Consider the following 25690-nt stretch of genomic DNA (forward strand, 5'->3'; position numbering starts at 1 on the left):
TTTGCTCTCCGGATTTATTTCTCAGATTCGATTAATCTGTTTACAGTTGGTTCTATCCATACTCAAACCTTCGTGACGATGCCAACCCCAGAGGACGTTCCGATGGAAGACCATGATAATGTGAGAACAGCAGAAGGATCTCAGGACGAATCGGTAAACTTTTCGGAATTATTCAGATTGAAAATCTCATCCCTCCATTTTCCAGACTACTCCATCTCGCGATGTGCTCAAAAACCTTCTTCGCGAAGTTGAGATCGCTGACATGGTAGAGAATGCGATATGGTATTTGATTGCTCAGAAATGGTGGAATGCTCTTCTAAAAGCAATCCGGGATGGATTTGTTGATGATGTCGGACCAATCGACAATTCGCAAATATCGGAATGTAAGTGTCAATGGTAGCTGCTTCTCATTTGTATTAAATTCGATTTTCAGGCCGTCAAGGGGTATTCTACCTGAAACAACGACTCGCCGAACAAATCGACTACACTGCTGTCCCCGAGCATTTGTTCAAACGACTTGTCAGTTTCTATGGCGTAGAAGATGAACGCCGTGACTACATCCGTCGTACTGTTATCAAAAAGAATGGCCAGCTTTCAGTTGAAGTCTACCCACGAATCGTTCATGTAAGGCTGTAAACAAGTTTCCGGTTCCAAAACTGAATTTCTAGATCGCTCTTGCAAGAAATAGAGATATCAAAGCGGACTTGGTGTTGAAGCCGGAAGACACCATGAGTTAGTTTCATCCATTTTATATTCTATCACAATTAATTTATTTCAGTTTCCTTGCGAGAACGAGCTATAATGGAGCTCTCCCTCAACGAAAGTGACAAAATTCGTTTCTATGTGATGAACGACGAAACCCCCGAGCTCATTGATACTTCGCAGTCGATTGATAGTTATTTCGATACTGTTCAAAAGGTATTGTATTGTTGTAGAGAGAATAATGAGACAAACACGGTCAACTATTTCAGGTTTTAGTCGACGTTGAAGAACAAGGAGAGTTTTTCTACAAAGCCCAGAACCCAGTACAACAACAGCCGAAATTATCATTCGCAAGTCAATCGTCTTCGTCGTAAGCTTTTTTTCGTTCTTTCAGAATCTAGATGTTATGTGTTCTATGTTTTCTGTTATTTTTCACCGGTCATATTTCATCTCATCTCATCTCATCGAAGAACCCCTTTTCTAAACTTCTTTCTATTTTGCTCATTTTCCATCTACAGAGAATTGGATTCTGATGGTGATATCGATGGCGAGTATACTATACGACTGCCCAAACCACATTCCCGTAAGCGTACCCGCCAGTTTTCAACGTCCACTATGTCATCTGCCACTTCTCGAGTCCTTATGCCTTTATGGGTTGTATGGATGGGTTTTCGTGAAGTCTGGTGGGGGTTCAGTCAAATCTGGCCAGATGGATTACGACAAGTTGTTGCGTTTTTATTTGGATGGTCAATTTTTCAACCTCCTAATTATTTTGCAAGGTTCGGTTTTTGAGGAGATTGTTTGTTGTGTAGAAATAACTTCTGCATCCTCGTCTCCACCGCCATCATAACCAACTACAAGCACTTTCGGCACCTACAAATATCAGAATCGCACACTGTATTCGACAAGCCCGTCGTCCATGAGAAGCGATACCCACACGACTAATTGATGTTTGTTTGTTGTGGTTTACATATTATTCTTCTCCAATTTTACCAATAATGCGGAGCAACGTGGGAAAAGTTCACGTGACCACAGATTTCATACGGAACAAACTTTTCCGGAACGTTAATTTTGTTGGATGGCGGTGGAGCATAAGTCATACATTGTTCTCGAATGGATTCGATTTCATTGGAATATCTTCAAATTCTATGTCTTTGCCATCCCCGGAAATTGGATGAGAGGGTAATCAGAGAATAACATCAAATTTGATGGTGTTTAATAAAAGTCGCTTCCCATGTGCGATGTTCTTTTCTATCTGTGTGTTGTTTCTGTCGTCCGGAGGTTTTTCGATGTGATGATGAATATGATGGCCGGTGGGGATGAGGATCTTGTTTCTCTTCTGAAAGTTTTAGTTTAAGCAGCGGAGAAGCTGAATGTGACCTTAAGTCCAGTGAAACGGTTAGGTGGTATCATAAATCATCTTACACTGATTTCTTGTTACCTTCAGATCAGAATTTGACAATTTTTACATTACTCCTATCCTTTCAACAAATTTCATGAACTATCGGTATATTCCAGACTCGGAAGCAACGGAAATGGCTTATCGAACGCTTACAGCGCTCAATCTTCTTCCACTGGCATTGCCAATCGAACAACTCCCGGCGCATGCGGACTTTCTAATCTCGGAAATACATGCTTCATGGCTTCAGCATTCCAGTGTTTGAGCAACATGCCACCACTTCGTGATTACTTCTTGAATGGTTCATATCTGTCCGATCTTAACGTAGAGAATCCGCTTGGAACACATGGACATCTGGCTGCGGTAGGTTTAATTTATTTTCCGTCTCATGTCATGTTGCTGAATTGTTAAAATTTCCAGGCTGTTGGAGATCTCATGAAAGGAATGTGGAGTGGAGAATTTGCTTCCATAAATCCTCGCAAATTCAAGGGAATAATTGGTCAGTTCGCTCCACGATTCAACGGTTATTCGCAACAAGATGCTCATGAACTCATGGCTTACGTTCTCGATGGACTTCATGAAGACTTGAACCGTATAAAGAAGAAACCATACATTGAGGACAGTGATGAGGACGCAAAGCTTCCTGAAGCAGAATATGCAGCCAAGTCTTGGGAAATTTACAAGATGCGAAATGATTCTATCATTGTGGACACTTTACATGGACAGCTCAAGTCCACCTTGATATGCCCAGTTTGCGAGAAGATCTCTATCAAGTTTGATCCATTCGGATACCTTTCTCTTCCTCTTCCAGCTAAAGAGCAAATCGTGAAGCAAACCGTAATCGTTATGTTTTTGAATCGCAAGTGGGCCAAGTTCTCTTTGGGAATCACTGATACCACAAATGTGGAGGAAGCCGAGAGATTGATGTTAGACAAGTTGCAGCCGGAGAAGCAGCATCACGTATGTGAAAACTCATTTTGTTTTTTATTTTCATAATTGTAATATTTCAGTTTGTCTTCTTCCATGTCCCAAGTCAATACCATGACGAGGTCACGATTTTGCGACCAAGTGATAAAGTTCGAATTCAAGGACGTGAAGTCTATGTTGCTGAAGTTGAATATGATTTGAATGTTAGAGGAACACGTATTTTCGTTGCTTAGTGAGTTTCAATGTTCTCTTTGTGAATGTTACTACCAGAACTTTCATAAAATCATTTCTATTTCAATTTCAGTAATCGTATCAAATTGCTTCGTCCGGCTTCTCTTCCAATGGTCTACTCTCTTCCACCAAATCAACCATTGACTCGTGACTATCTAAATGAGAATGTTTTTAAAACAACCAAACGATTCTTCGTCAACCAGAAAAATATCATGGAACTCGATGATGATTCTATGACCGGAAGCAACTCGACTGAGGAGCGAGAACCATACAAACTTTTCGTCGCTGATGCTGGATCAACTACACCTCTTCCAATTCCTCCAACAAATGATCCTATACCGTTCCCGGATGAAAAATCGCATGACATCTACCGAAACTTTTTGCAAATTACATTCCAGTGGAAGGATAGCAAGATTTTCAACAACTACAAAGGAAGCGAATTGATAGAGCGTGAAATGACAGTTTCAACTCGGCGGAAAGTCATGTTGGAAGAAACTTTGGAATGGTTCACGAAAAAAGAACAGTTAGGAGAACAAGATTCGTGGTACTGTCCACAGTGCAAGAAACATGAACGCGCAACGAAGCAGTTGGATTTGTGGAAACTTCCAGAGATTCTCATTCTTCATCTGAAACGTTTCCAATACACAAAGTGGTCACGTGAGAAGTTGACATGGGAGGTCGTGATCCCAGTTCGAGGCCTCGATTTGACAGACAAGGTCGCCAATCCCAACCATGAGAAAGCTATATATGATTTGATTGCCGTTTCTCGTCACTATGGATCATTGAGTGGAGGTCATTACACTGCCATAGGATTCAACGACAAAGCTCAGAAGTGGTAGGTCAATTCAGAATGATTATCACTTATTATCATTTAACAAGGTTAGAGTTTAATTAAAATATTGTTTTAAATTCAGGTTCGATTTCAACGACTCATCCGCCAGCTCAACATCCTCACCGACTGAGCCATACGAGTCATCCGATCCATACATACTAGTTTACCGACGAAGAAAGTTGGACGCTAACGGAGAACCAATTGAGCCTTTCGAGGAAACGGATTGTGAGTTCATTTTTTTCGAATTTAATTATTTTATTTTTTCTTAAGTAGCGGGATTCTTATTGAGTATGTTTCAGCTGCCCAAAACGTCCGACCGAAACGAGGCGCTGCTCCTTCTATGTCGTCAGCAACTACTTCGGGAGCTTCGTCATCACGTCATCAAATTGATGAAAACATGGAGATGGAGGAAGATTGAAGGCGTCCTCCGGCGAAAATGTCCAAATTTTCTTTGTAAAAATACTCATTTTGAACGATATTTTTTTATCATTTTCTTGAAAAATTGAACATTTTTGCCGGGTAGGAAACGATTCTAATAACATCTCGGCGGTGTTCTTTCCTCGCTTTAATCCCCTTTAATTTTTGAGCTTTCAACTCAAAATTCCTTTCACACCGCCACTTTTTTTGTGCGTTTCGAGTGTCTTTCCCCCCTAATCATTTCCAATTTCTATGCGTCATGCTCCACAAAAGTTTAATGGTATTCCTTCGTTTTATTTTTCATGCTTACTCGCTTCTGTGATTCTGTCACCTTCTTCTATTCAATTATTCTTCAATTGAACTTCTCGGTTAACTATTGCACACTGTTTGTGGCTACTTTTCTCCTTCCTTTCAATCTCTCTAAAACTCTTCTAACTATACGGTGTTTGTGTCCTAGATTTAAGATGTTTCTTCTTTACTCGTTTCTAATGTCTTAATTCGTGCTCTATGTTTTCTTATCATGATCAGAATACAAAATGTGTGTGCGCTTCTTTCATCCTTCATTGTTCCCTTCAACCGTTTCATAATTGCTCTCTAACTTTTTTGAAAACCACCCCAACGTTTCTTCATTCATAATTCTCTTCTTGCGGCGTGGCATTTTGATTGTATTCATACGGTCCCGAACTCTTTTTCCCGTTTTTTGGGAACCACTTTTATTGATGAATAGCTTTGTTTCCAAGTCGATATACTGGTCCCTCGATGAAATCGAATTATCGGAAAACGTTTTATCTATCTTTCGGAGTCTTTTGTTTCACATCTCTCCCGAGCTTCAATTTGTTTCAGATCAAAACATGTCTGCTCGGATTTCTCGTCACCTGTTTTCTTTTTTCGACTCTTATCGAATTTTTGAAGAAATGGATCGGATGATTCTAGAAGAGAGAATGCTAGAAAATCGAGAGTTAGAAGAAGATTCGTGGAATTTCAGATGGATCATGCCCTCAGCTGCAGCAGTCGGTGGGATTGCGGTTGCCACCTATAAATCCGGAATAGTTAGTGCTGAAAATCAGAAGTTAGGGTATATTGGTTTAGGTAAGATATCTAAGAATTCGATCGAAGGCGGTTTTATGAATTCTCAGGTATATCTGTTGCTGCTTGTAGTACTGTATCTCTAGGATATATGTGGTTTAAACAACGAGCACGAGCAATTCGAGACGTTACTGTTCAGCTTGAGAGAACAAAAATTGCATTACGAAAACGGAGACAAGTGTATTTTAGGTAAAAGATGAAATAATTTTATCGAAGTCATCTGAATAATTCAGTGTTTCAATGCGTATGCCTCTCCTTCGACATCCATTAGTTCTCCGTTCGTGTCGAATTGCTGTTTCAATTATCGATTGTCTTGTTGAGAATACAAAGATTTTGAATGGTGGATCCACGTGGCAAGATCTGTACACTGATGAGATTCAGAAAATCACGAAAAGAAGTTTGGAAAATCCTGAGATTTTGAGAATTGAAGAGATTGAAGAAGACACAGAAATCGATTTTGAGGCGGTGTTTGAAGCTTTGATTACAGTTTTCAAATTGCACGCAAGTGAATATTCACGGGTTGTCATCGTTGACTTTTTGAATTCACCGAAATTTAATTTACGAAATTTCTGGAAGTTTCTGTGCACTTGTGGACTTTTACGTGAATTCACTCAAAGATTGGAGTCACTTGAACGATTAGCTCTGAAGAGTGAATACGAAAAGACGAAGGCTGAAAGGAAACAGAACGAAGCAACGAGTCGATTGGATATGAAAATAGGATGGAAAGAACAGACATCAATGGCTTTAGCATCTATTTTAGAAAGGTTAGAATATAAATGTGTACATAATTTTTGGTTGTATTTTTCAGATTAGAATCAGGAAATGTGAGCAGATCCGAAATCGAACTAGCTCTTCACAAGACCCTTGTCATGGTTGGATCTGAAAAACATGCTCCAAATGCTGAACTCCCTGAAAAGACTTTGTTGAAAAGAGAGGAACCTCAGCTGACAGAGACTGTGGCGATTGAAAATGGAAATCAGGAAAGAACTGATATCGATTTGGTATTTTCCCAGATATTAGAAACTCCATAAACCCAAAATCTTCAGGTTTTCGAAGGAGTTTCTCTATCAGACGCTGATAAGCAAGCTGCTTCGAAAAGTGCAGTGGCTCGTGATGTTCTTCTGGATGGATCAGAGAGTCGTATTCATGAACAAAGTCTTTTTGGAGAACTACGAATGGTTCTGGAGCCGCGGAGAACTGACTTCGCGAAAAGAGAACGGGCTGCGCTGGCAAAGTTTTACGGTGTCGATGAGAAGGAATTGGAAAAAGAGGAGGAGGAGAAGAATGATGAAGTAGTTTAAAACAAGATGGTAACTTTGAATTCATCGTCTATTTTTCAGCTGTTCGAAGGCGTCGGAGCCGGAGGTGATGTGGAACCGGAGCCATATGATTGGCGGAAAGATGCAGAAAACAGTGCTGGAATTCATCAAGAAGCTGATAATGATGACTTTTTGAAAGCTTTAAATTTGAGACGTGTTGAAGATGATATCATAGAATAAATATATTGTTCGTCGAAATGTAAAATTTCACCACAGTAATATTTTGGATATGAATTGAAGTGAGCCGCCCGCGTGCTCAGCGGGATATCATCAGACTATTAAGCATGTCACATGACACCACGTTCATCCTATTGTTGTTTGAGTTTCCATCATTTTATAGTTTCGAAGGCAAACATTTGACACATTATGTCAGTGAAATTCGACGTTTTGTTGACGTGTTTCGCTTAGTGTAACTTGCGGTTTCCGATTTGAATAATGTATTTATTTTCGGTCAGTGGTACTAGATTTTCAGAGATTGGTCTGACTACAAAAATAACTGTTTTGTAGTCTAGGTTATAGAGATTGGAAGATTTTATTTTATACTCATTCTGGAATTATACATGTGATAGTTTTTAGCGCGAGCTCGTACATATGATTGAAAAGCTGACGACGTGGAGATTCCGAATGTGTTTTTGAAATTTGATTTTCTGAAAAACTAATAGAGACTTTTAGCTCACAACTCTTGTGATTTGTTAAGATTTTATTTTATTTTCATTTCGATTCCATTGTGAATTTACAGACTGCTCGTCTCGATTTGGTTTTTAGCGAAATTGTAAACCAGGTTCAGAATCCGCACGATTTCTTCTTTTCAGCTATTCGACTTTCATTTGAAAACCTTATACTCGTGAAACCTCATCCACCCCTATTCAATAGGAGTCCCTCTTGTTTCTTTTCATCTGAACTCTCCAACTTGAACCCGAGTCAATCATGTGTCCCTCTGAATATCAGTTTATGGTCGACCGCTTCTCCGTTGTCATGGAGATTTAATTTGTTTGGAATGCGTTTCAAATCTTTTTTATTTATGAGTTTCTGTCAGAAGTTTTTTGATATTGATTCGTCCTCAACGAGTTCTAGTCTAACAAGTTTTGAAAGTAGAACACAACTTGGATCTAAAGAGAAAAAGAACCGTATTTACCTCTCTTTCTTCTCAAGAAATACTTCAGATTTCAAATCCTTTTGTACTTGTATCCAACTACTCTTGACCCTTTTCTCATTTTCTTTTTCTCATTTTGTCATCAAAAAGAAATAAGAAAAAGAGAACAAACAATGCAATTTGTTTGTGCCGAAAAAGAGATTGGAAGGCACAAAAAATAGGAGAATCTCTTCGTTTCTCTTCCAATTTTTTCCGACAACGGTGTTAAAAGTGTCAAATTTCTGTCTCGTGGCCCCTACTGAAACGACAAAGGACCGCCTTTCTCTCCTGGTTTTTTGATTCCGATATTTCGGGATTTTTAAAGGAAAATTTGGTTAGGACTGGGGTTCAAATGAGATTCTCTGAACGTTCACAAATCGTGTCGATACTGAGAATCCCAACTTCGAGAAATCAACACAATCAGGGTCGGCTGGAAGCATTATACCCAGAGACCCTAGTTTATAGGCTCGAGACGTTTTGATATTAACAAGTCTTCTAGATTACTGATCAGTTTTTTCATGTGAACATCAGATTTCAGAATACGATATGAGTCGCCGCCTTCTTATTCTGAAAAACCATTCAAACCTACTTCTAACTTCCATGTTCCTTCCTTTTTTAATCTCATCTGATTTCCAATTTTCTCTAGTATTCTGATTCACGTAATTCTCTTTTATCTTCTGACTTTTTGGATTCTATTTCCGATGAGTTTTGACGTCGTCCTTTCAAATCTAACCAACGTCTTCTTCTTCTCCTCCGCCTTCTTCGTTTTTCATTCTTTTCTATTCTTGAATTCAATTTTGTCTATCTCTGGATGTGTCGTGGTTGCAATTAGGGAAATTGAAAAGGAAATGAAAAAAGTAGAAAAGGGAAAAAGAAATGATTCAAGAAGAGAAAAGCCAGAAGGAATGAGAAATGACGGAGCAACTTTTATGGTTTATCTCGATTCTCCTACTACAAAAACTCAACTTTTAGGAGAGTGGTTTCTTGAAATAGAGACATTTTCCGTTGGTTTTTTGATTTTCAATTTAGAAAATGAACATTTTTATACTCTTGATTTAATCATTCAGATTGAGTTGTTCTTGTATAGAACTGGTCGGAAATATAGTTTATTTTGTATTTTCTGTTGAAAAATGGGTTCCATGATATGAAGATATATGGGTCTGGAAGGAGTCAGAACCAGAAGTTTCCTTTTGTTCTATTTCTTCAACAAAGTAATCCAATCATTAAAACTTTTTTCATCGATTTCTCATTCAACCATTGTGCAGAACTCAAGACTGTCAAAGTCGTCAAACCTAGAACATAATTTTTTCCAATGAACAACTTTACGAGTTTCCGAACATCACTATTATATGATAATCCCCATTAGTTACAGTAACACCAAAACCTTTTTTCGTGAAATAATTTATCTGAAATTTGAGGTGGTTCAAAATAGAAAAATTCTGATATTTCTCTGATGTCTTGATGTTTGAGTGATAGGTTTGAGACAATTAATGTGTATGTATTACCGTCCGTTCTGTTTTCATTAGTTGGAATTTGTCAATTCTTTGTTTTGAGTAGGGCTCGAAATGGGACGAGTTGGGACTCCCCGCGTCCCCGTTCCGCGCGTCCCAGATAGTCATAAAACGGTTAAAATTGAACCTGTATTCTTGAAGCTTTGGAAATCGCGTCCCCATCTATATCTTCAGGCTCTGTGAAAGTTTGACAACTTTCCGACAAAAATTGACTGTTTTCCAAATGACCGGAAAAAAGTGGGATGCCCCATTTCGAGCGCTAGTTTTGAGTGCTCTTTCAGTCAGTTCTCCCTCTCCCAAGACATTTTTCCAAATCAAGAATCTCCTTTTTCCCCCAGACTTTTCCTCTTGCCTCCAGCTGGAAGCCAGTTGTCTGAGTGCCCTGAAAGGTAAGAAGTAACAAAAGTAACTTACCTTTCTCTCTCCCTCTTTCTTCTCCATCCCCTTACTCTCAGCGGTCCTTCACCCTTTTCGTTCCACGGGCCTCTGGTCATGCTCATGATGATGTGCTCAATGAGCTCACACCATTTTCAACTGACCGCCTGCGTCTCCACCGCGTTAACACTGTTTTCCAGTAGCTCCTCACGTTTCTCTCATGTCTCTTCGTGGTTTTGAAGTAATCGATGTGAAAAAGAGAGAGAAAAGAGAGATTCTGTGTTTGGAAAACATTGAAAAGAGGCCAGAGAGAGGAAGTTACTTGTTACTACAACTGGACTCTTTTATCATCATTGCTCATTATTTTCTCTTTTTCTCATTAGATTCTGTCTCGTTTGAAGCCATTTCGATGGTCCGAGGATTTATTTTTTTATTCGTTTTCTAGAAATCCATGAGACGATTCGGATTCGTACTCGATCCGAACTCCTCGAAGCCTCATTTCAATCTGAAATGCATTCAGTTTTCTTCAGATTTAAACCCATTTTATGAGTATATTCTAAAGGTCTTCCATTTCAAAAACCTACCGTAATACTGTCTCCTCACTCTCTCCAACTCCTCGCTCCTCCCCTCTCACTTCTCAATTCTAACTAGGCATGTTATGTTTTTATGTTTCCAAAACTTTCAGAATTTCTGTCGGTATTCCACTAAACGAATCCCCAATCCTTCTCTATCCACTAATTGTTTTGTCACACCCCTTCGTTGTCTTTGTTTTTCATCTTCTTCGTTCACTTTTAACCGCAAAATTGGTTTCTTGCTATCTTTTTCAGTCACTTTTCTTCTAGTTTTTCAAGAATATCCCCCTTTAAGATACAATTCCAAGTCATTCAAAAAAAACTTGATTCCTTCTAAAAGCTCATGGAAACTTCTTGCACTCTATGAAAGCAATTAGCCAAATTTCCGTTGTAGACAAATCCAGTGAGAGGTCTCATGTGATTGATCATATTCTAATCACATTTCTTTCTCTCTGAAAGTTCATGAATTATTGATTCAAATACTCGTAGACGTCAGAAAAAATTATATTCTTAAGACGTTGATATTCGATTTGTATCAGCAGATTTTTGATAGAAGAAGAAGAATCTTCAAATCAGAAGAACAGAAGATTCCCGTGTGATTTTGAGTTGTTTTTCACTTTCAGATTTCTCTAAACGACTGAAAATTATAGCTTGTTCTCCGATCAATTTTTGATATTCAAGTATTTTTCAAGAAAAAAATGAAGGAGAAGAAGAAGAAAAAGAGAGGAAGAGATCCTTGAATATTCATTCTATCTCTCATTTATCTTATTCTCAAATTATGTGTTTGAGGGTGAGAAATAGATGATATTCGTTTCGAAAATGATAAATTATTGGAGGTTGGTGGAATAGAGGAAAACGAGCTAGGCGGTTATCAGGCCGTGTACTCAGTCGCCGAGTATTGAATTCTTGATCGGGACAGCCAATGGTGGTTGATTTTTTCAATTTAAGTTTTCCTGAAATATTTTCCCTCGTTATTCTTCTTCTTCTTCTTCTCAATTTTGAATCTTTGTTTTTCGGTAATGTCAAACTCTTTTCTCGTTGTCTCCCACCGTCATTTCATTTTCTCAAGTTCAACTTCATCCGCAACCCTCTTCATAATCACGTTTCCAAAACAAAGCAACTGAAAAATTCATCCTTTTCCTAAACTTTTAGTTTTCACGGTCATTTGAAACTCCAGGAGCAAAAAAGTTGTTTGTCACGAGATTATCATTGATATTGAAACCTTTTGCAAATCTTTTTTGAAACTTGTTCTCTAGCCTTCTGCAGAGTAATTGCAGCGTGCAGGTGAAACTTTGAACTCGTTGTTTTTCTCTTTTCATTTTCCCAGATCATTGAATTACTCAAGAAACCTTCTTGTTCAGAAATACTGAAAGATCTTTAATTTCTCTCATTGTTTTTCCCTTTTCGAGTGATATTTACTTGTTAGTTCTAAACTGATTTTAGTTTGGTTATCAGGTGAAATTTCTAGTCTACGTTCATCGAATTTTTTGTTAGTGATAAGAGAGGAAATATCAGCGGTTTGTTGGCATTTATGATGTCGGTTCCTGCTTAAAGTTCTTTTTTGAAATGTTAGTTCTCTCGTTTTGAAGTAACAAATCGTCATATTTTTATTGTTGATGTTATAATTGTAAGTGGGTTTTTTTCAGATTTGATATCAAAGAATGTTTGGATTATTGGCTCGTGGAGTTTCAGCATTCGTTGCGTCGGTCAGTGGACACACAAAAGATGATTCGGGTATTGAAGGTGAGTTGAAGGGAAGTTGTTTCTGAAAACACTTCGGGATCAAATTCGGAAAAGTTTATCATAAACGGAATGAGTCGTTGTGACTTTTCAGTCTCAGTGAACGCAGTCGTTTTCGTAAACATTCAAATATGAGTCAACTTCAGAATATCTAACTCAGCGTGTTCCAAATTCTCAAATTTCAGGAAGCAGTCAGGATGACTCTCGAAGTGTCAGATCCACCAATTCGAGTATCAGAAAGAAATCTGATTCCATCATAAGTGCAGGTTAGTTTCTTATCTTCTTTTTTCTTCTTCACAAAACCTAAAATTGATTATTTTTCTTTAATGGGTTATGTTTTCTGCCTTTCTTTTTCTATTTTTCTCGTCTCGATTCAATTCAAAAATTGTGTCGACGACAGAAGAAATCCGGAGAAAATTTGTAGCCTCTGGCGGTTTCTTTCGTTGGTTGCTTTGTTGTGGTTCTCTCTTCTCATCTCTTTTCCTGGACATATTGAATTATTCGATTTCATTTAGAAGATTGATGAATAGCGTTTTGATGAGATGAACTCGGTTTCTCTCAGTGAAAAAAACTGCTACAGATGACGAGTTCTCAGTTTTAAAGTTCACAATCAGCTTGCTGAAATCGTAGTTTTCGTTATGAGACCACTGAGAAACATAGGTTGGAATCTACACTGTAAAAGTGTACTCCATTTGAATCTTTATCTTTTGAACCTCCATGATTATACTTCAATAGCTCATTCAACCCACCCAGAAATTCTTAATCCATTCTCTTTTCCCCTTTTCAATACATCTTGCACATCTCAAAATTAATCTAATCTAACATCTCCTTCAACCCATTTTTTCTCTTTGAGTCTGAACTGGTATGACAAATGAGTGAGGCGAAATGGATTAGTTTTTGAAAAAGGAAAAAATAAGTCAAGAAGAACAGATTGATGAGCTCTTCTTTTTACTTTTAGTTTTTAGAAGGTCGTGTAGTTCGACGTATCTGAAGATTTACAATCCTGAATGTCACTCCACTTGATTAAACACTTCTTTTAGAACTCTCTGAAGCGGAGAAACTCCCTCTGAATTAGAGCTTTTGCAGATTGGAACTTTGCATTGAAGTGTGAATTCACACATGTTCAAGAATACGTTCAGAACAAACTTTGGCTCACCCGTGAATACATTTTTCGTTCCGTACGAGTGTTGTATCAAAAGAATTTAGACGATCATCGAACGTTTTCTGAATTATATTTCATCGAACCACTGTCAACTGACTTGATGATCCTCGTCAATTTTTATGAGCTCACATTCTCGAAGAATAGTTTTAAGATATGAGTTTGTGTAACTTTTTTGAAGTGACAGCTGGTGATGATGTCGTTATTTCGAATAAGAAAACGATGAAGATGTTTATTTTTTGTTTATGAAAATCGAAATGTTCAACTCAAAAAATGTGTTTTCTTCTTAACGTCCGTAATTTCCCTTTTTCTTATTCTGGAATGGCATCAAACGATTTGAAAAAGAGGAGACAGAGGGGGTATTACTGATAATCCAACCAATTATTCCATTTTCCCTTCTTTTTTTATTTTCACCGCTCTTCGCCACCTCTATTTCTTCCATGATTCGCTCCGTTATTGTTGCCGTTTTCTCGGGTAACATCAACAATTTTTCCCTTGAATACAATATCGGATTGAACGGGCGCAATGAGCATTTGTTTAATTTTATGGAAGAGAAGAAGTGTGAATTTTTACGTGACGGTGTTTGGACAATTTATATTTGACTACTGTAAAAACCCTTGCTTAAATATAAAATCTCTCATGTCAAACTCACATTTTCTGGTCTGCTCTGCCACCTTTAAGCCACGTGCCAAAATGGTACAATTATATGAAATTCGTGAAATTTGAATCATCAGGTCTATTGCAACCTTTCAGTTTTTTTGGCAATAAGTTTTGAAATAGAATAAATACTTCTCCGGAATTCTTACTCACCATCAAAACCATCTGATCCAATTCAACTCTTTCGTTTTATTTTCTGACTAAAAAGTGTATCATTGCATCCGTAACTAGTAATTATCAGCTGCCTTCTACTTTCAGTTTCTTCTAGAATTCAATTGATTCCACGAAGAATATTAAATTGAGAATTATGAGAATGAAATGGAAACGCGGGGACAGTTATAAAGGCAGTGAGAGTGTAGTGGACTTGAAGAGTCTAGGTATTTTGGATTTTGATCTACAGTACTTACTCGGAAATACTCCTCATTTGAAATCATGCAAGAATTCTTTATTTTTGTAACGTCCTTTCCTGCATTTCTTCTCATTCATCCCCTCCTAGTTACTCAATGATCAAGCCTATTTGCTTTTTGAAACCGATATTCGAGTTGTTCTCCATCTCTCCAAAACCCTTGTCATCTAGAAATGACAGTGAAGAAACCAAAAGAAGAGTGGAAGACGTCAGAAAAATAAATGAAAAGAAATGGGAATCGATGGGTTAACAGAAGGCAAACCGCTCCTCCTTGTTTTCTTCTTCTTCTTCTTCTTCCTTTTTCTTTCTCTTTTCTTCCCCAATATTTGATTCTTCTGCTTTTTTCTGGCTTCGTCCGTTTTGTTTCTTCCGTTTCTTCCTCTTCTTTTCCTCATTTCGTCCCAAATCGTCGTCGCTTCAGTTTACCACAAAATTAAAGTCTAGTCATCTCGAAACGGGTAGAAACAACGAGAGCCTTAACAAATAAACAACCAATTTTTGCAAAAAAGAACCTTTGACGTTTAATTTAATCAACTATTTATCTGAAATGAATCATTGTTTGGAGTGTGCATCTCACGAGGTTTTAATTCAAAATGATACCATTGAACTTTTCAATTTAGAGGTAGATCAAAAACTCATTCCTTCCCGAAACGAAATCTAGAAGATTCAAGAAGATCACTCGTTATTTCGAACATTTGTTTGTTTTTTGCCTACCTAACGTTATTCTCAACGCCTCCTATGTTATGGATCATCAATGTTCAACCTTTCCTCTGATTTCTTTGTTTTTTGTTTCGTTCGTTCAGTATAAATAGATCAAATTGAGCAGACAATCTTCCAAATCAAGATCATATCATCATTCAGATTAGTTTTTCGAAGAGTCAAGAAGTCAGAAGTTGGATAAGCTGAAATCTTTCTAATCTCTATTTTTGCACTTTTCTTGCTCAAAATCCACTGTCTCTAGAGATTTTCATTGATTTCTATTGTCAGAAACACTTCTATCCTAAAATCATTCCATCTTATCTCGTCCTGGAGGCTACAAACTAGAAACGTCTCCTTCGTACAATCAAAAAGGGGCGGAGTCTTCGTGCGTGTCAATCCTCGCTGGAACCCTAAATTATGGGTTCACCACGAAACCAATAAATTTTTTTCTACGTTTGACGTCAAGATTCGAAGCTTTTCTCCGCTTTGACTTTACATTTTAACTATTTTTGCAGTGCAGATCAACCTTCAAAAAACCAAAAAACCCTTTTTGATGATGTGCTTCTTGAACAAATAATGTCCGAAAAACGGCACAAAAAGGACAAACTTCTTCAGTTTCTCTCTATGTAATTGGTCTCTCTCTCTCTTTCTCTGCTGGTCCATGTGATAGATATCGAATTTCGTTAAACAAATAAAGTAAAAAGAAGCGCTGCTTTCTATTAAAAATCTTTTTTCATTAATTTTATCTTATTTTGTCTTGCGGATTCTAAATTCTATGGAGTCTCTTCATCTTTTTAGTTAGGGTTACTGTATTCGACGTGTTTGCGTATCATTGCGGACCAGGCACTTTAAACTACGAGCAAATTTTCTTCTCATTCTTTCCTTTTCCGGTTGTGTTCGCATCAGGTGGCTCATAGTTTTATAGATATGATATGAGTATATGTTACCAATGCAAACTCGTTTTGCCCACAACTCTATTTTCATTGAAATCATTAATTTCCTTCTATTTCCTTCATTAAATTGATGATCTTTCCACTCTTCTTTCAAATTTCCTTTAGAAGAAATCAAAATGAAAGCCGAAGAAGGAAGATACGAGTTGGTCGCCTTCTATTCTTCACTTCGACCACAGAAAATTAGATTAGAACCATCAAAAGCTTGCGTTTTCACTTTCTGCGAATTTCTTTGGAATGTTTTTTTCTTTTGCGAAGAACATTCAAAAAGAAGAGTTTTGAAACAATTTCTAGAAATTCGTTGTTCTTCTCTCCCCCAACCAACTTATCGATAGAACCCAAAAGAGTGGCTTATCCTAAAAAAAGATTTAAGTTTCAGTCTCCAGGGACAAACCGAAAACTCGCTCGAAAAGTGGCAAAAAGTTCCGTTTATTTTTATTCAGTCGATTTTCTTTCCGTCTCTCCTTCTACTTTTTCCATCTATCATCACCAACGTTTTGTTGTTATAATCCGAATGATTCGAATTCAAATAAACAAACGAAAACAAAACTTTGACGGTTCATCTTTTGAAGTTTGAAAAAAAAAGCTTCGCAACTTTTCAATTTTTGCAGATATGACAGCGAATAGGCAACAATTCCAAGTGGAGTCAGTTAAAGAGAGCAATTTGGACGAAATCGTTCAGTTTTTGCTCGATAATTTTGCACAGACAGAAGCGATTTTGGCCAGTTTGAAAATCGACGATGATCAGTGAGTTGTCTTATTTTCTTTTTTCAGAATAATCAATTTTATCATTTGCAGGCTTTGTCTGAAAGAGCTGACAGTGATGATTCGCGATCTTGTTCAAGACAGTCTTCAGTGTTCGTCGACGTGTGTTATTCGGGACGCTACCACTCGTCAAATCGATGGAATCGCTTTGGCATGCAAAACTTCCATCTTTGATAAACAAATCGATCGTCTTTGTGCATACGAATTCAATCAACAACGTGTTCGTGATGCTGTCGAATTCCTGAAATACGTCTTCAACAAACTGGATGTCATGTACTATCTCAATGAGTATCATCTGTTCAAGCCAGTTTTCGTCGCTCTGGTGTGCGTTCGAAAAGAATTGTGGGGCCAAGGAATCGGCACGACGTTGATGAATCATGTGTGAGTCAAGTTTCAAAATTGGCGTTGCTATTCTGTTTTGATCAAGTACAAAACCGTTGTTTTTCAGGAAATCAGCAGCTCGTTCGGACAGCTCCGATGGACTTATCAGTCTGTGCAGTAACGAGCGCGGACACAAATTGATGAAACATTACTGTCCGACTGATGTGAGTTTGATAAATAGGGATGTGAGGTATACATTTTAAACTAATTTTTAGTTCGCAGCTGTTCGTTACGATGCCTTCAAAGGAGAACATCTTCGTCCGCCAATTGTGATGCGTCCACCGGAAACGTTCAGCAGCGTCTACGCCATGCTAGCCAAGTTCTCGTAAAAACAATGTAATTCGGAATATCATGTAAACATATTGCAACGATTTGTTACGCCTTGTAGCTTTTTCTTTAAATCTGCCTAAAAATCGAACCGCTCTTCTCGCTAATCTTTTTCATGTCCTGTATTTGCTGTCATTTGACACTATTCTTCTCTTCCCACATCAAAAATCCAAATCAACTGCATTTGCAATTTTCAAAATTAAAATTCAATCAAAAAACAATCGATTTTTCTTTCTGCGATCCTGTTTTCCACCATTCTCTCACTCTCTCAGTCATCGTATATTTTTTTAATTGTATTTTTCGAGAATCTTGCGAAACATTCAAAATAAAAGTAATTTTCTGTGTCAAAAAATACATTACCTTTTATTTAGGTAGCAAGTAAAAACTAAAAATAAAACGAAGACATGATGACAAGTAAGAATAAAAGTCCAAAAGAAGCAGCCGACGATCCGATGCACAATCCCTCTTCTGCTTTTCCACCGCACTCCGATCCCGGTTTTCCCTTTATGACATCTCCGTGACCGGAACTGAAAACTCTGCATTATTATAGTATATTCAGTTAACTGAACTCACTGAGTATCTGTCAAATACAGTTTTCCGCATTTCGGATGTTGAATGCAAGCAAGTTTAGTGGCCAATGGGTTCTCCTTTGTCCCTTCCACGGCATTAACCGCCCAAACGTCCCCTTTATATTTCTCAGGTTCCCATCCAAACGGGCATTCGAATCCTTCCATCGGTTTGAGTTTCTCCATTTCTTTGTCGTATTCCTTCAAGAAAGATTCTTGATTTTCAGACGACTATCATTTTATCTCACCAGTTTTCTCATATTTCCAATGTTCTGTTGCGTCGCATAGATGAGTCTTCTGTTGTTCTCGCGTTGAACACAACTCTTTCTCTCTTCTTCTTTTTCATCCACTTTTCCACTGACTTTCTCATCATCTTCTTCTTTTTCTTGTGCAATTACCAGAGTTACTGAAATTATTTATTACTCATTACTACCTGATTATCACTTACAACACAGAAGAACGGCAGCTACAAGAAGAAATTTCTTCATTCTGATAGGATGTTTTCACGAGTTGTGTAGTTGCGATTTGATGAATAACCGTTCCTTTTCAAGTAAAATTGGCATGTTACTGACCCATGTCGTGTCAGTGCGTCCACAAGACACAGGTCGTTTCGGGAGCAGTTCAGAAAAGGGACGCGAAGGTTGACAACTTTAAGATGTTTTACTTCTGTACTGCTTCGAGCACAATTCAGATTATAGAAGGTACCAGACAAATAGCTTTTCTTGTATCCTGTTTGCAGGTAAACAAGACGAGACTGTCACGACCTTTACAATTGATCTAAAATCTTCATGAAATTTAATTAATTAAAATTGTCATGCTTGGAATTCATGCTCTTCAAACACTTTTGTGCCGGATAGTGGTCAACTGCAATCCTTTATCTTAGAATCAATTGAGATAGCGGATCCTAGAGAGGATAATGAAAGAAACGTGAAGAAACATCCAACTGGATATCGAAAAATAGTCAACTAGGCCACAAACTACAGACAACGAGAGCAAGGCTTCCACATAATTTATTCAGATTCATCTACAGATTGAAGAAAGAAATAAAAGAAATAAGGAAGAAGAAGCCAAAAGAAGCGGCCGATCCGATGCACAATCCATCATCCACTTTCCCACTACACGCTGATCCAGCTTTTCCCATTTTACGTTGTTTTTGATCAGAACTGAAACAGTATAATCATTTTTTGAATGAATAATTTGTACTAACTTTGTGTTTGTCAATAAGAGCTTTCCACATTTTTCATTCTGAACACATGCAAACGTAGTGGCCAATGCATTTTCCGCTGTCTTCACTTCATCATTAGCCATCGTCGCCCATACACCCTCTTTATACTTAGAAGTCATCCAGTTCTCCGGACACTTGAATCCTTCCATCGGATTGGCTTCCATCGATTTGTCATATTCCTGAACATTTCTCTGAAATTTACTAAACTTTTTCAACAGTACCAGTTTTCTCATATTGCTAATTCCTTTTGCTTTTGCCACTGCCCGTCTATTTTCATTCTCATCTTTCAGACATTCCTGTCTCTCCTTATCTTTCGGATCGGGAGTTGTATTCGACGGAGTGCTTTGTGCAAATGCAGAGTTACCTGAAATTCCGAAATTGCCTCACGATTTTTACCAAACATATGAATACTTACTGCACAAAATAAAGAGAGCTATAAGAAGAGCGTACTTCATTTGGAACGATCTCTTCCCCAATGTAGCTAATTGTGTCTTGAAGAACTAACTGGTTCCTCTCGGAATGGATAGGATAGTTATCAAGTTGACCTTGCTGTGCTACGTCTCAAAACTCACGTATTCATCTGTCTTTTAACCATATAATTTCACGAGAACTTCTTTAAAATTATTTCAGAAGAACAGGAAAAACCATAGTGTTTTCCTAGTGGTTTTATGCAATTACACAAGTTACTGAAACCTAGCAGCGCAAAAGGAGCTCCTCAAAAAAATGTTCAGATAACCTCTCCTACATATTTTTTATTTTTTATTTTTATCAAAAAATATTGATAAAACAAAGAAAAATGAGTAAAAGTGATGAATCAGTGAGTTCAGCAGGAGATACAGAAGAACGAGAAGAACGATGAGGTGGAGGACTTGGAGGCGGAGCCACGTAATCCGGAAGACGTTCAGGTGGAGGTCTTATCGTGCAAATTTGCATTTCTTCACATTTTTGATCAGCGTAAGCGATTGATCCTAAGATATGTATATTGGCTTTGAGATGATCTAATCTAAATTTGGATTGTAACTGACCAACTATAATCAATGCGAAGAATATGAGAATCTGACCCATTTGAAGAGACCTTTCAAAGAAAAGACTTGAAAGAATCAATTATGAAATGTTTCCAGAGATAGGTTTTGTAATATTTTTAAAATTGGGACAGGCTACGTAAAAAATCTTTAATTGGCTGTAATGAATTACTAGTGGAGAGAAGAAGGAAAAGTCTCATTTCTCGAAAGCATTGTTACAGTAGAACTACAGTTTTAAGACTGCCAATCCAATAACGATTCCACAATCAGAATTTCGGAGGGATTTCTGAAACCCGATACTCCGGGATCCAAACGATGGAGCTGTTATCTATCTTACATCGCGTCAACGTTACGCCAGTTACGAATTAATCACTACCATCAAAAACGAGTACAAGTTCAATATTCTCTGTTCAAATGATTTCCCTCCAATCACATTCCGTTTCATGACCTTTTTCATTCAGTGCAACCTCTCTTATCAATATGGTTCATTGAGCAGAATTGTCATTTCATGTGCTTTTTTGCACTTTCCTTATTTTTGTGGTTTTAATTTCTAAAAATACGATACAATACGCAAAAATACCACAAAAGTGCATCTGATGACTTTGGAAGTACGAGACCACGTCACTTCAGACCTCGAGATTTTTTCAGTATAAAACGGAAACGAAATGGATCAACACAAATTATCCAAGCATGAATTCTCTAACTTTCATTATTTCTTTGGTGGCACTTTTCTCGATTTCAAATGGATTCCCAGCCACATTGTTCCCTGATCCAGAATTCCAAGATTTCCCGATTCCGGATACTGTAGATGAGTTGGATCCGAGTACTGTAGTCCAATTATTTATTGAATTTGAAAGAGAGTAAGTTTTGAGAAATGAGAATTCCTCGATTTCATTTGGTCTTTTTTCCAGATACAACAAGGAATACATGTCACCATTAGACCAGGCGAAAGCTCGATCTATTTTTCAATTCAATGTCGAAAGCATCATCAGGTAACAGACTTTCAGGTAATTTCATTATTTCAATCTAATTCATTTTCAGACTAAACCAGCAATATGCAAACACTTCCCTCCGTTTTGGTATCAACTATTACACAGACTTCTCAGATTTGGAATTCAAAGAAAAGGTCGCCAACTTGCATGTGGATTCAGTTTCTCAAGATTCTCAAATTGGGGAATCAGCACCAAATCTTGAAAATATTCCAACTTCTTTCGATTGGAGAGACAGAGAGAATACAGTGGGAGGAGTCAGTAATCAAGGTTTGTTTTTTGGAATTGAAAATCTGGATGCCTCCCCCAAAAACTCCCATTCTAACCCGATCAATTCAAATAATCTCTTGCAGGATACTGTGGATGTTCATGGGGATTCACTGTTTCTGCAGTCATCCAATCAGCCTTTTCCATTCAAAACTCCAAATTCTTCATTCCATCCGAACAGCAATTATGTGATTGTGCTCAAGGAGGAAACTCTGGATGTTCTGGTGGAAGTGTGAGAGATGGATTCGAATATGTGAAACAAAATGGAATTATTTTGGAAGAGAATTATCAGAAACACATTGAAAAACATCAAGAAATGTATTGTGTTCAACAGAAAGATTCAGTTAGTTACTTGAGTTTCCAATTGGAATTCCAACGAATTCAATGTTTCAGATCCACGTGTCAAACTATAAATTCATCCAACCAGCAAAGTCATCTGAAATTCAAAAAACTCTAATTTCCAATGGTCCGATTGCAGTTGGATTCAAAGTTTCCAACTCATTCCGCCACTATAAATCTGGAATTTTCTCTTTGAATGATTGCGAGATTTCCGATAATTTTGTGAGTTTTGTTTCTGTTTCTTTTCGAGTATTTCATTTCTCTCTCTTCAGATCGGATGGCATTCTGTAACAATTGTTGGGTACGGTACCGAGAATGAACAAGACTTTTGGATAGCAAAGAACTCATGGAGCCCCAGTTTTGGAGAAGAAGGATTCTTCAGAATTTCGAGAAATGTTGATTTGTGTCAAATCGAATCCAAAATGCCAATGTTTGTACAGCTCTAGGTTTTCCCTATTCAATTTTCCTAATTTATTTCCTATGTACCGCTTTGAACTGATGAAATTAATTTTCAATTTTAATAAAACTGTTCATTTTTCGCTTTGATCGTTATTGTCGAAATGGAGAAGAGAAATTTAAATAGGATTAACTATTTGGAGAGAACAAAGGGAGCTGTTGAAGAGAGTGTGAAGCAGGAAATCAACGATTGATGATAAATTAATCAATCGGAAACAAATAAATTAGAGAAAGGTCGAATCAGCGGAGAGATAAAAATCAAGGAGAAAAAAGAATAGAGATAACTGAAAACGACGTAATGGAGAATGGAAGAAGAGCTGTCAGGATGATGTTTTCGAGCAAAGAATCGAAGAATGAAACTTGAATAAATACCAGAAAATCACAAAAAAAACATAGCGGGGATAAGCAACAATAACCATTTGGAACCGAGAGAAAGGGAGCAAAACTTTAGAGCACACAATTACACACAAGAAAAGGATTTGGCACCAGTTGCCACGTTTCGGACTGATAAAATTCAGAGAGAACCGTGGGAAAATATGCTGTTTATGGGGAAAAATCGGGATAGTAATTGGAAAGAAAACGAGTACCTATATGATTCAAATATGATAATAATAGAAAATCTGTAAAAATAAAAATAAAAGTGAATAATACATCTACAAGTTATATTTCTCGGCCTCCTCGTTAGATTCTTTCATGTCAGATAGCACTCTGAAATAATTATGACTTTTATCGATATCTTTGTGTTGCCTCACCTAGCAAACCGATTCCACTCTTCACTCTTCAACACGTATAAACTTTCCCGAACATCGTACATATGCACCCGACCTTCATCATCACCAACGAACACGTGCTTTCCTGAAATGAATCAGTTTAAAAGGAATGATTTTGAAAAAAAAACGTTAAAAAACAGTACTCACCGTCAGTGGACCAAATCAATTTGTTCATATAGACCGTCTCTCCTTCAGCACCAGCACGAAGTCGTGCAACTGGGCCTTCAACATCTTCGTTCAGATTCCAAACAAAAATCTGAAAATTTTTATTTTTATTGAAATCGCTAGCCTAATACTCACATTTCCATCGGCATCGACCGATGCGAAAACGGCAGGATGTACTGGGGACCATGCAACGTCCAAAACAAGATCCGGATGGGATTCGAAAGAAAATTTCAGGTTTGCATCTTTCGTACTCCACAGTTTGATCGTCCAGTCATGAGAGGAAGAAATGAAAAGATGCGAGAAGTCAACGACGCCTGAAGCACGATGGAATTCGATTCCAGTCAGAGTTCCGTTGTGGCCTGAAAACAGAGAGGTTTAAAATTTTAATTTTAAGAAGAAGCAAAATAATCTTACCTTTGTAGCAAACATCAGTTTTAATGATAGTTGGATCTGCACCATTTCTTGATGCTGCTAGAATATCTCCAGTGTCAGTTCCAACCACAAAAGTTTGCATTTCCCCTATTGGGAATGACATTCTTGTTGCCGAAGCCTGAAGTATATCATGTTAAATTTCGGAAAATATATATGAAACTCACTGGTTTTCCATCCTTCGCCATCATCTCTTTTCCATCAACAGGTTGTGTCAAATTGTCAACATTCCAACTGCAAATTTTCCCGTCTCGACTCAATGAAACAAAGTTGTGCGCGTTTTTGGTACCGACAACAGCGAGACATGAAACCGGTTGTGTATGTGCCTGTGTTGTGAGGGGACTCTGGAAATGGATAACTTTTGAATCACAATAATAACTTTCAAAACTTACCCTATTTATTGGCAGCTTGCGACTCGTCAACCGATTATCCCAAACACAAATTTGCCCGGATTCACATCCAGCGAGAAGTAAATGAGCATGGAATCGGGCGAAAGCGACTGATTGAATTTCGGATTGGCAGTAGACAATGAATTCAGCAGTGATACGTTTGGACTTTGTATTCCAGACGACAATGACACCAGGTGGCTCATTGGGAACGTCACACGGCTGGAAATAAACATTTATTGATACAAGTTAATTAATGAATCACTCACTCCATAAGAAACAGCCAATAAATCAGAGTGATGTTCAGAGAATGCCATTCCTGTCACCAATCTTTTAGCGGTCCACGTCTCATCATAATACACTTGCGCCAAATGAAGAAGATCGTCTGATGTTACAGCTTTCTCATATGGATCTTTCGTATAATTGATGAAAATATCAATGTCTTCATTAAGAGCTCGACCAATGACTTTACATGATCGATTGAATGAATCCAGGAATTCAGGATCTAATGTCAGTCGATTCTTCTCTTCATCACTGAGTGGTTGCACTGTTTGGACATGTTGTGACTTCTTCTCTTCGGTGTCTTGACGTGTCAAAGTCTTATCCGCATGCTTAGTTTGGCCTAGGAGTTTGGCGATTTCCTCATTGTATGGAAGAGGAGAATCCTGATCATGAGAATGTGCACGACCTGAAACAAAAAACTTGGAAATTGACTAAAAATTCTAGCACTCAAAGGTTTTTTCTAGCTCAATCTATAAATGAATGAAACAAAAAGTAAGAAAAAAAAGAAATATTTCTTTCAAAAATAGTTTGTTCACTGAAAAAAAGCATGCACAAACCTCTGAACTGACCATGATCAATTGGCATAATCATATCGTCGTCATAATCGAATTCTTGACTTCCCAACGAGAATTCGCCCACGGAGATGCGCTCGTCGTCAGTTTGCGTTCCTTTCGAATAAATCGCCTGAAAATTTTTGAATTTTAATCGGGATATTGAGCAAATTTTTCTGGATGGAATTTTTCCAAATGAATTACCGAGTCTTTGTTATCAGTAGAAGCCGTTTGCACACTTGAAAACTCCAAATCAACAGAAAGAAGAGATGAAATTCGTGGATGACTGGCTGATGCAGACATCGGATCAAGGTGATTTTCAGAATGAGCTCCACGTGGCGGTGCTGGTGATTCTTCACGAATCGTTGGTTCAGCACTTATTCCGACCTCGCGAAGAATTTCCTCTACCTGCAAAAGTAAATTAAAACATTTCTTTTGAAGATAAATTGTCTTACTTGATCTGAGGATAACGTCTGCCGATGTGAAGCTCCATTCTGTGCATTTCCATTTTCAGTGGGAGCGCGGAGCAAATTTTGTACTCTGGATTCTTCATCACGCTTCCTCTGTGATTTCAATTCCGCAAGTTTCTGCTTTTTGCGGTCAAGTTCGAGCTTTCTCTGCTCCGATGTCGTAGACATTCTGCTGAAAATGAACTG

General features: G+C 37.8%; 7 protein-coding genes across 7 annotated transcripts; 4 read left to right on the forward strand and 3 right to left on the reverse strand.

Annotated features, from left to right (window-relative positions):
• Positions 1–78: 78 nt before the first annotated feature.
• On the forward strand, positions 79–4509 carry GCK72_013745 (uncharacterized protein; the record flags this gene model as incomplete). Its single annotated transcript, XM_053729965.1, has 13 exons — positions 79–153; positions 206–383; positions 434–624; positions 669–732; positions 779–918; positions 972–1072; positions 1221–1481; positions 2221–2464; positions 2522–3061; positions 3112–3260; positions 3333–4094; positions 4174–4316; positions 4391–4509. The coding sequence occupies 13 exons, from the start codon at positions 79–81 to the stop codon at positions 4507–4509; spliced, it is 2967 nt and encodes a 988-aa protein (XP_053584737.1).
• Positions 4510–5422: 913 nt separating this feature from the next.
• Positions 5423–7093, forward strand: GCK72_013746 (uncharacterized protein; the record flags this gene model as incomplete). Its single annotated transcript, XM_053729966.1, has 6 exons — positions 5423–5597; positions 5645–5783; positions 5828–6358; positions 6403–6595; positions 6641–6886; positions 6935–7093. 6 exons carry the CDS (start codon positions 5423–5425, stop codon positions 7091–7093), a joined length of 1443 nt encoding a protein of 480 aa, XP_053584738.1.
• Positions 7094–12164: 5071 nt separating this feature from the next.
• GCK72_013747 (uncharacterized protein) lies at positions 12165–17589 on the forward strand (the record flags this gene model as incomplete). The annotated part of the gene is made up of 6 exons (XM_003096885.2): positions 12165–12246; positions 12429–12509; positions 16726–16861; positions 16913–17260; positions 17328–17424; positions 17476–17589. The coding sequence occupies 6 exons, from the start codon at positions 12165–12167 to the stop codon at positions 17587–17589; spliced, it is 858 nt and encodes a 285-aa protein (XP_003096933.2).
• A 383-nt stretch (positions 17590–17972) lies between these two features.
• On the reverse strand, positions 17973–18641 carry GCK72_013748 (uncharacterized protein; the record flags this gene model as incomplete). Its single annotated transcript, XM_003096803.2, has 4 exons — positions 17973–18114; positions 18161–18354; positions 18402–18559; positions 18602–18641. The coding sequence occupies 4 exons, from the start codon at positions 18639–18641 to the stop codon at positions 17973–17975; spliced, it is 534 nt and encodes a 177-aa protein (XP_003096851.2).
• A 536-nt stretch (positions 18642–19177) lies between these two features.
• On the reverse strand, positions 19178–19833 carry GCK72_013749 (uncharacterized protein; the record flags this gene model as incomplete). The annotated part of the gene is made up of 4 exons (XM_053729967.1): positions 19178–19316; positions 19361–19557; positions 19600–19742; positions 19794–19833. The coding sequence occupies 4 exons, from the start codon at positions 19831–19833 to the stop codon at positions 19178–19180; spliced, it is 519 nt and encodes a 172-aa protein (XP_053584739.1).
• Positions 19834–21090: 1257 nt separating this feature from the next.
• GCK72_013750 (uncharacterized protein) lies at positions 21091–22441 on the forward strand (the record flags this gene model as incomplete). Its single annotated transcript, XM_003096840.2, has 6 exons — positions 21091–21260; positions 21312–21392; positions 21442–21659; positions 21743–21999; positions 22050–22217; positions 22268–22441. The coding sequence occupies 6 exons, from the start codon at positions 21091–21093 to the stop codon at positions 22439–22441; spliced, it is 1068 nt and encodes a 355-aa protein (XP_003096888.2).
• A 663-nt stretch (positions 22442–23104) lies between these two features.
• On the reverse strand, positions 23105–25672 carry GCK72_013751 (uncharacterized protein; the record flags this gene model as incomplete). The annotated part of the gene is made up of 11 exons (XM_053729968.1): positions 23105–23159; positions 23204–23306; positions 23369–23477; positions 23522–23745; positions 23801–23936; positions 23983–24159; positions 24208–24423; positions 24471–24889; positions 25041–25167; positions 25239–25442; positions 25490–25672. 11 exons carry the CDS (start codon positions 25670–25672, stop codon positions 23105–23107), a joined length of 1953 nt encoding a protein of 650 aa, XP_053584740.1.
• Positions 25673–25690: the final 18 nt, after the last annotated feature.

This window comes from Caenorhabditis remanei, chromosome IV, assembly GCF_010183535.1.
Source record: "Caenorhabditis remanei strain PX506 chromosome IV, whole genome shotgun sequence".
In the NCBI taxonomy this organism is placed as follows: Eukaryota; Metazoa; Nematoda; class Chromadorea; order Rhabditida; family Rhabditidae; genus Caenorhabditis; species Caenorhabditis remanei.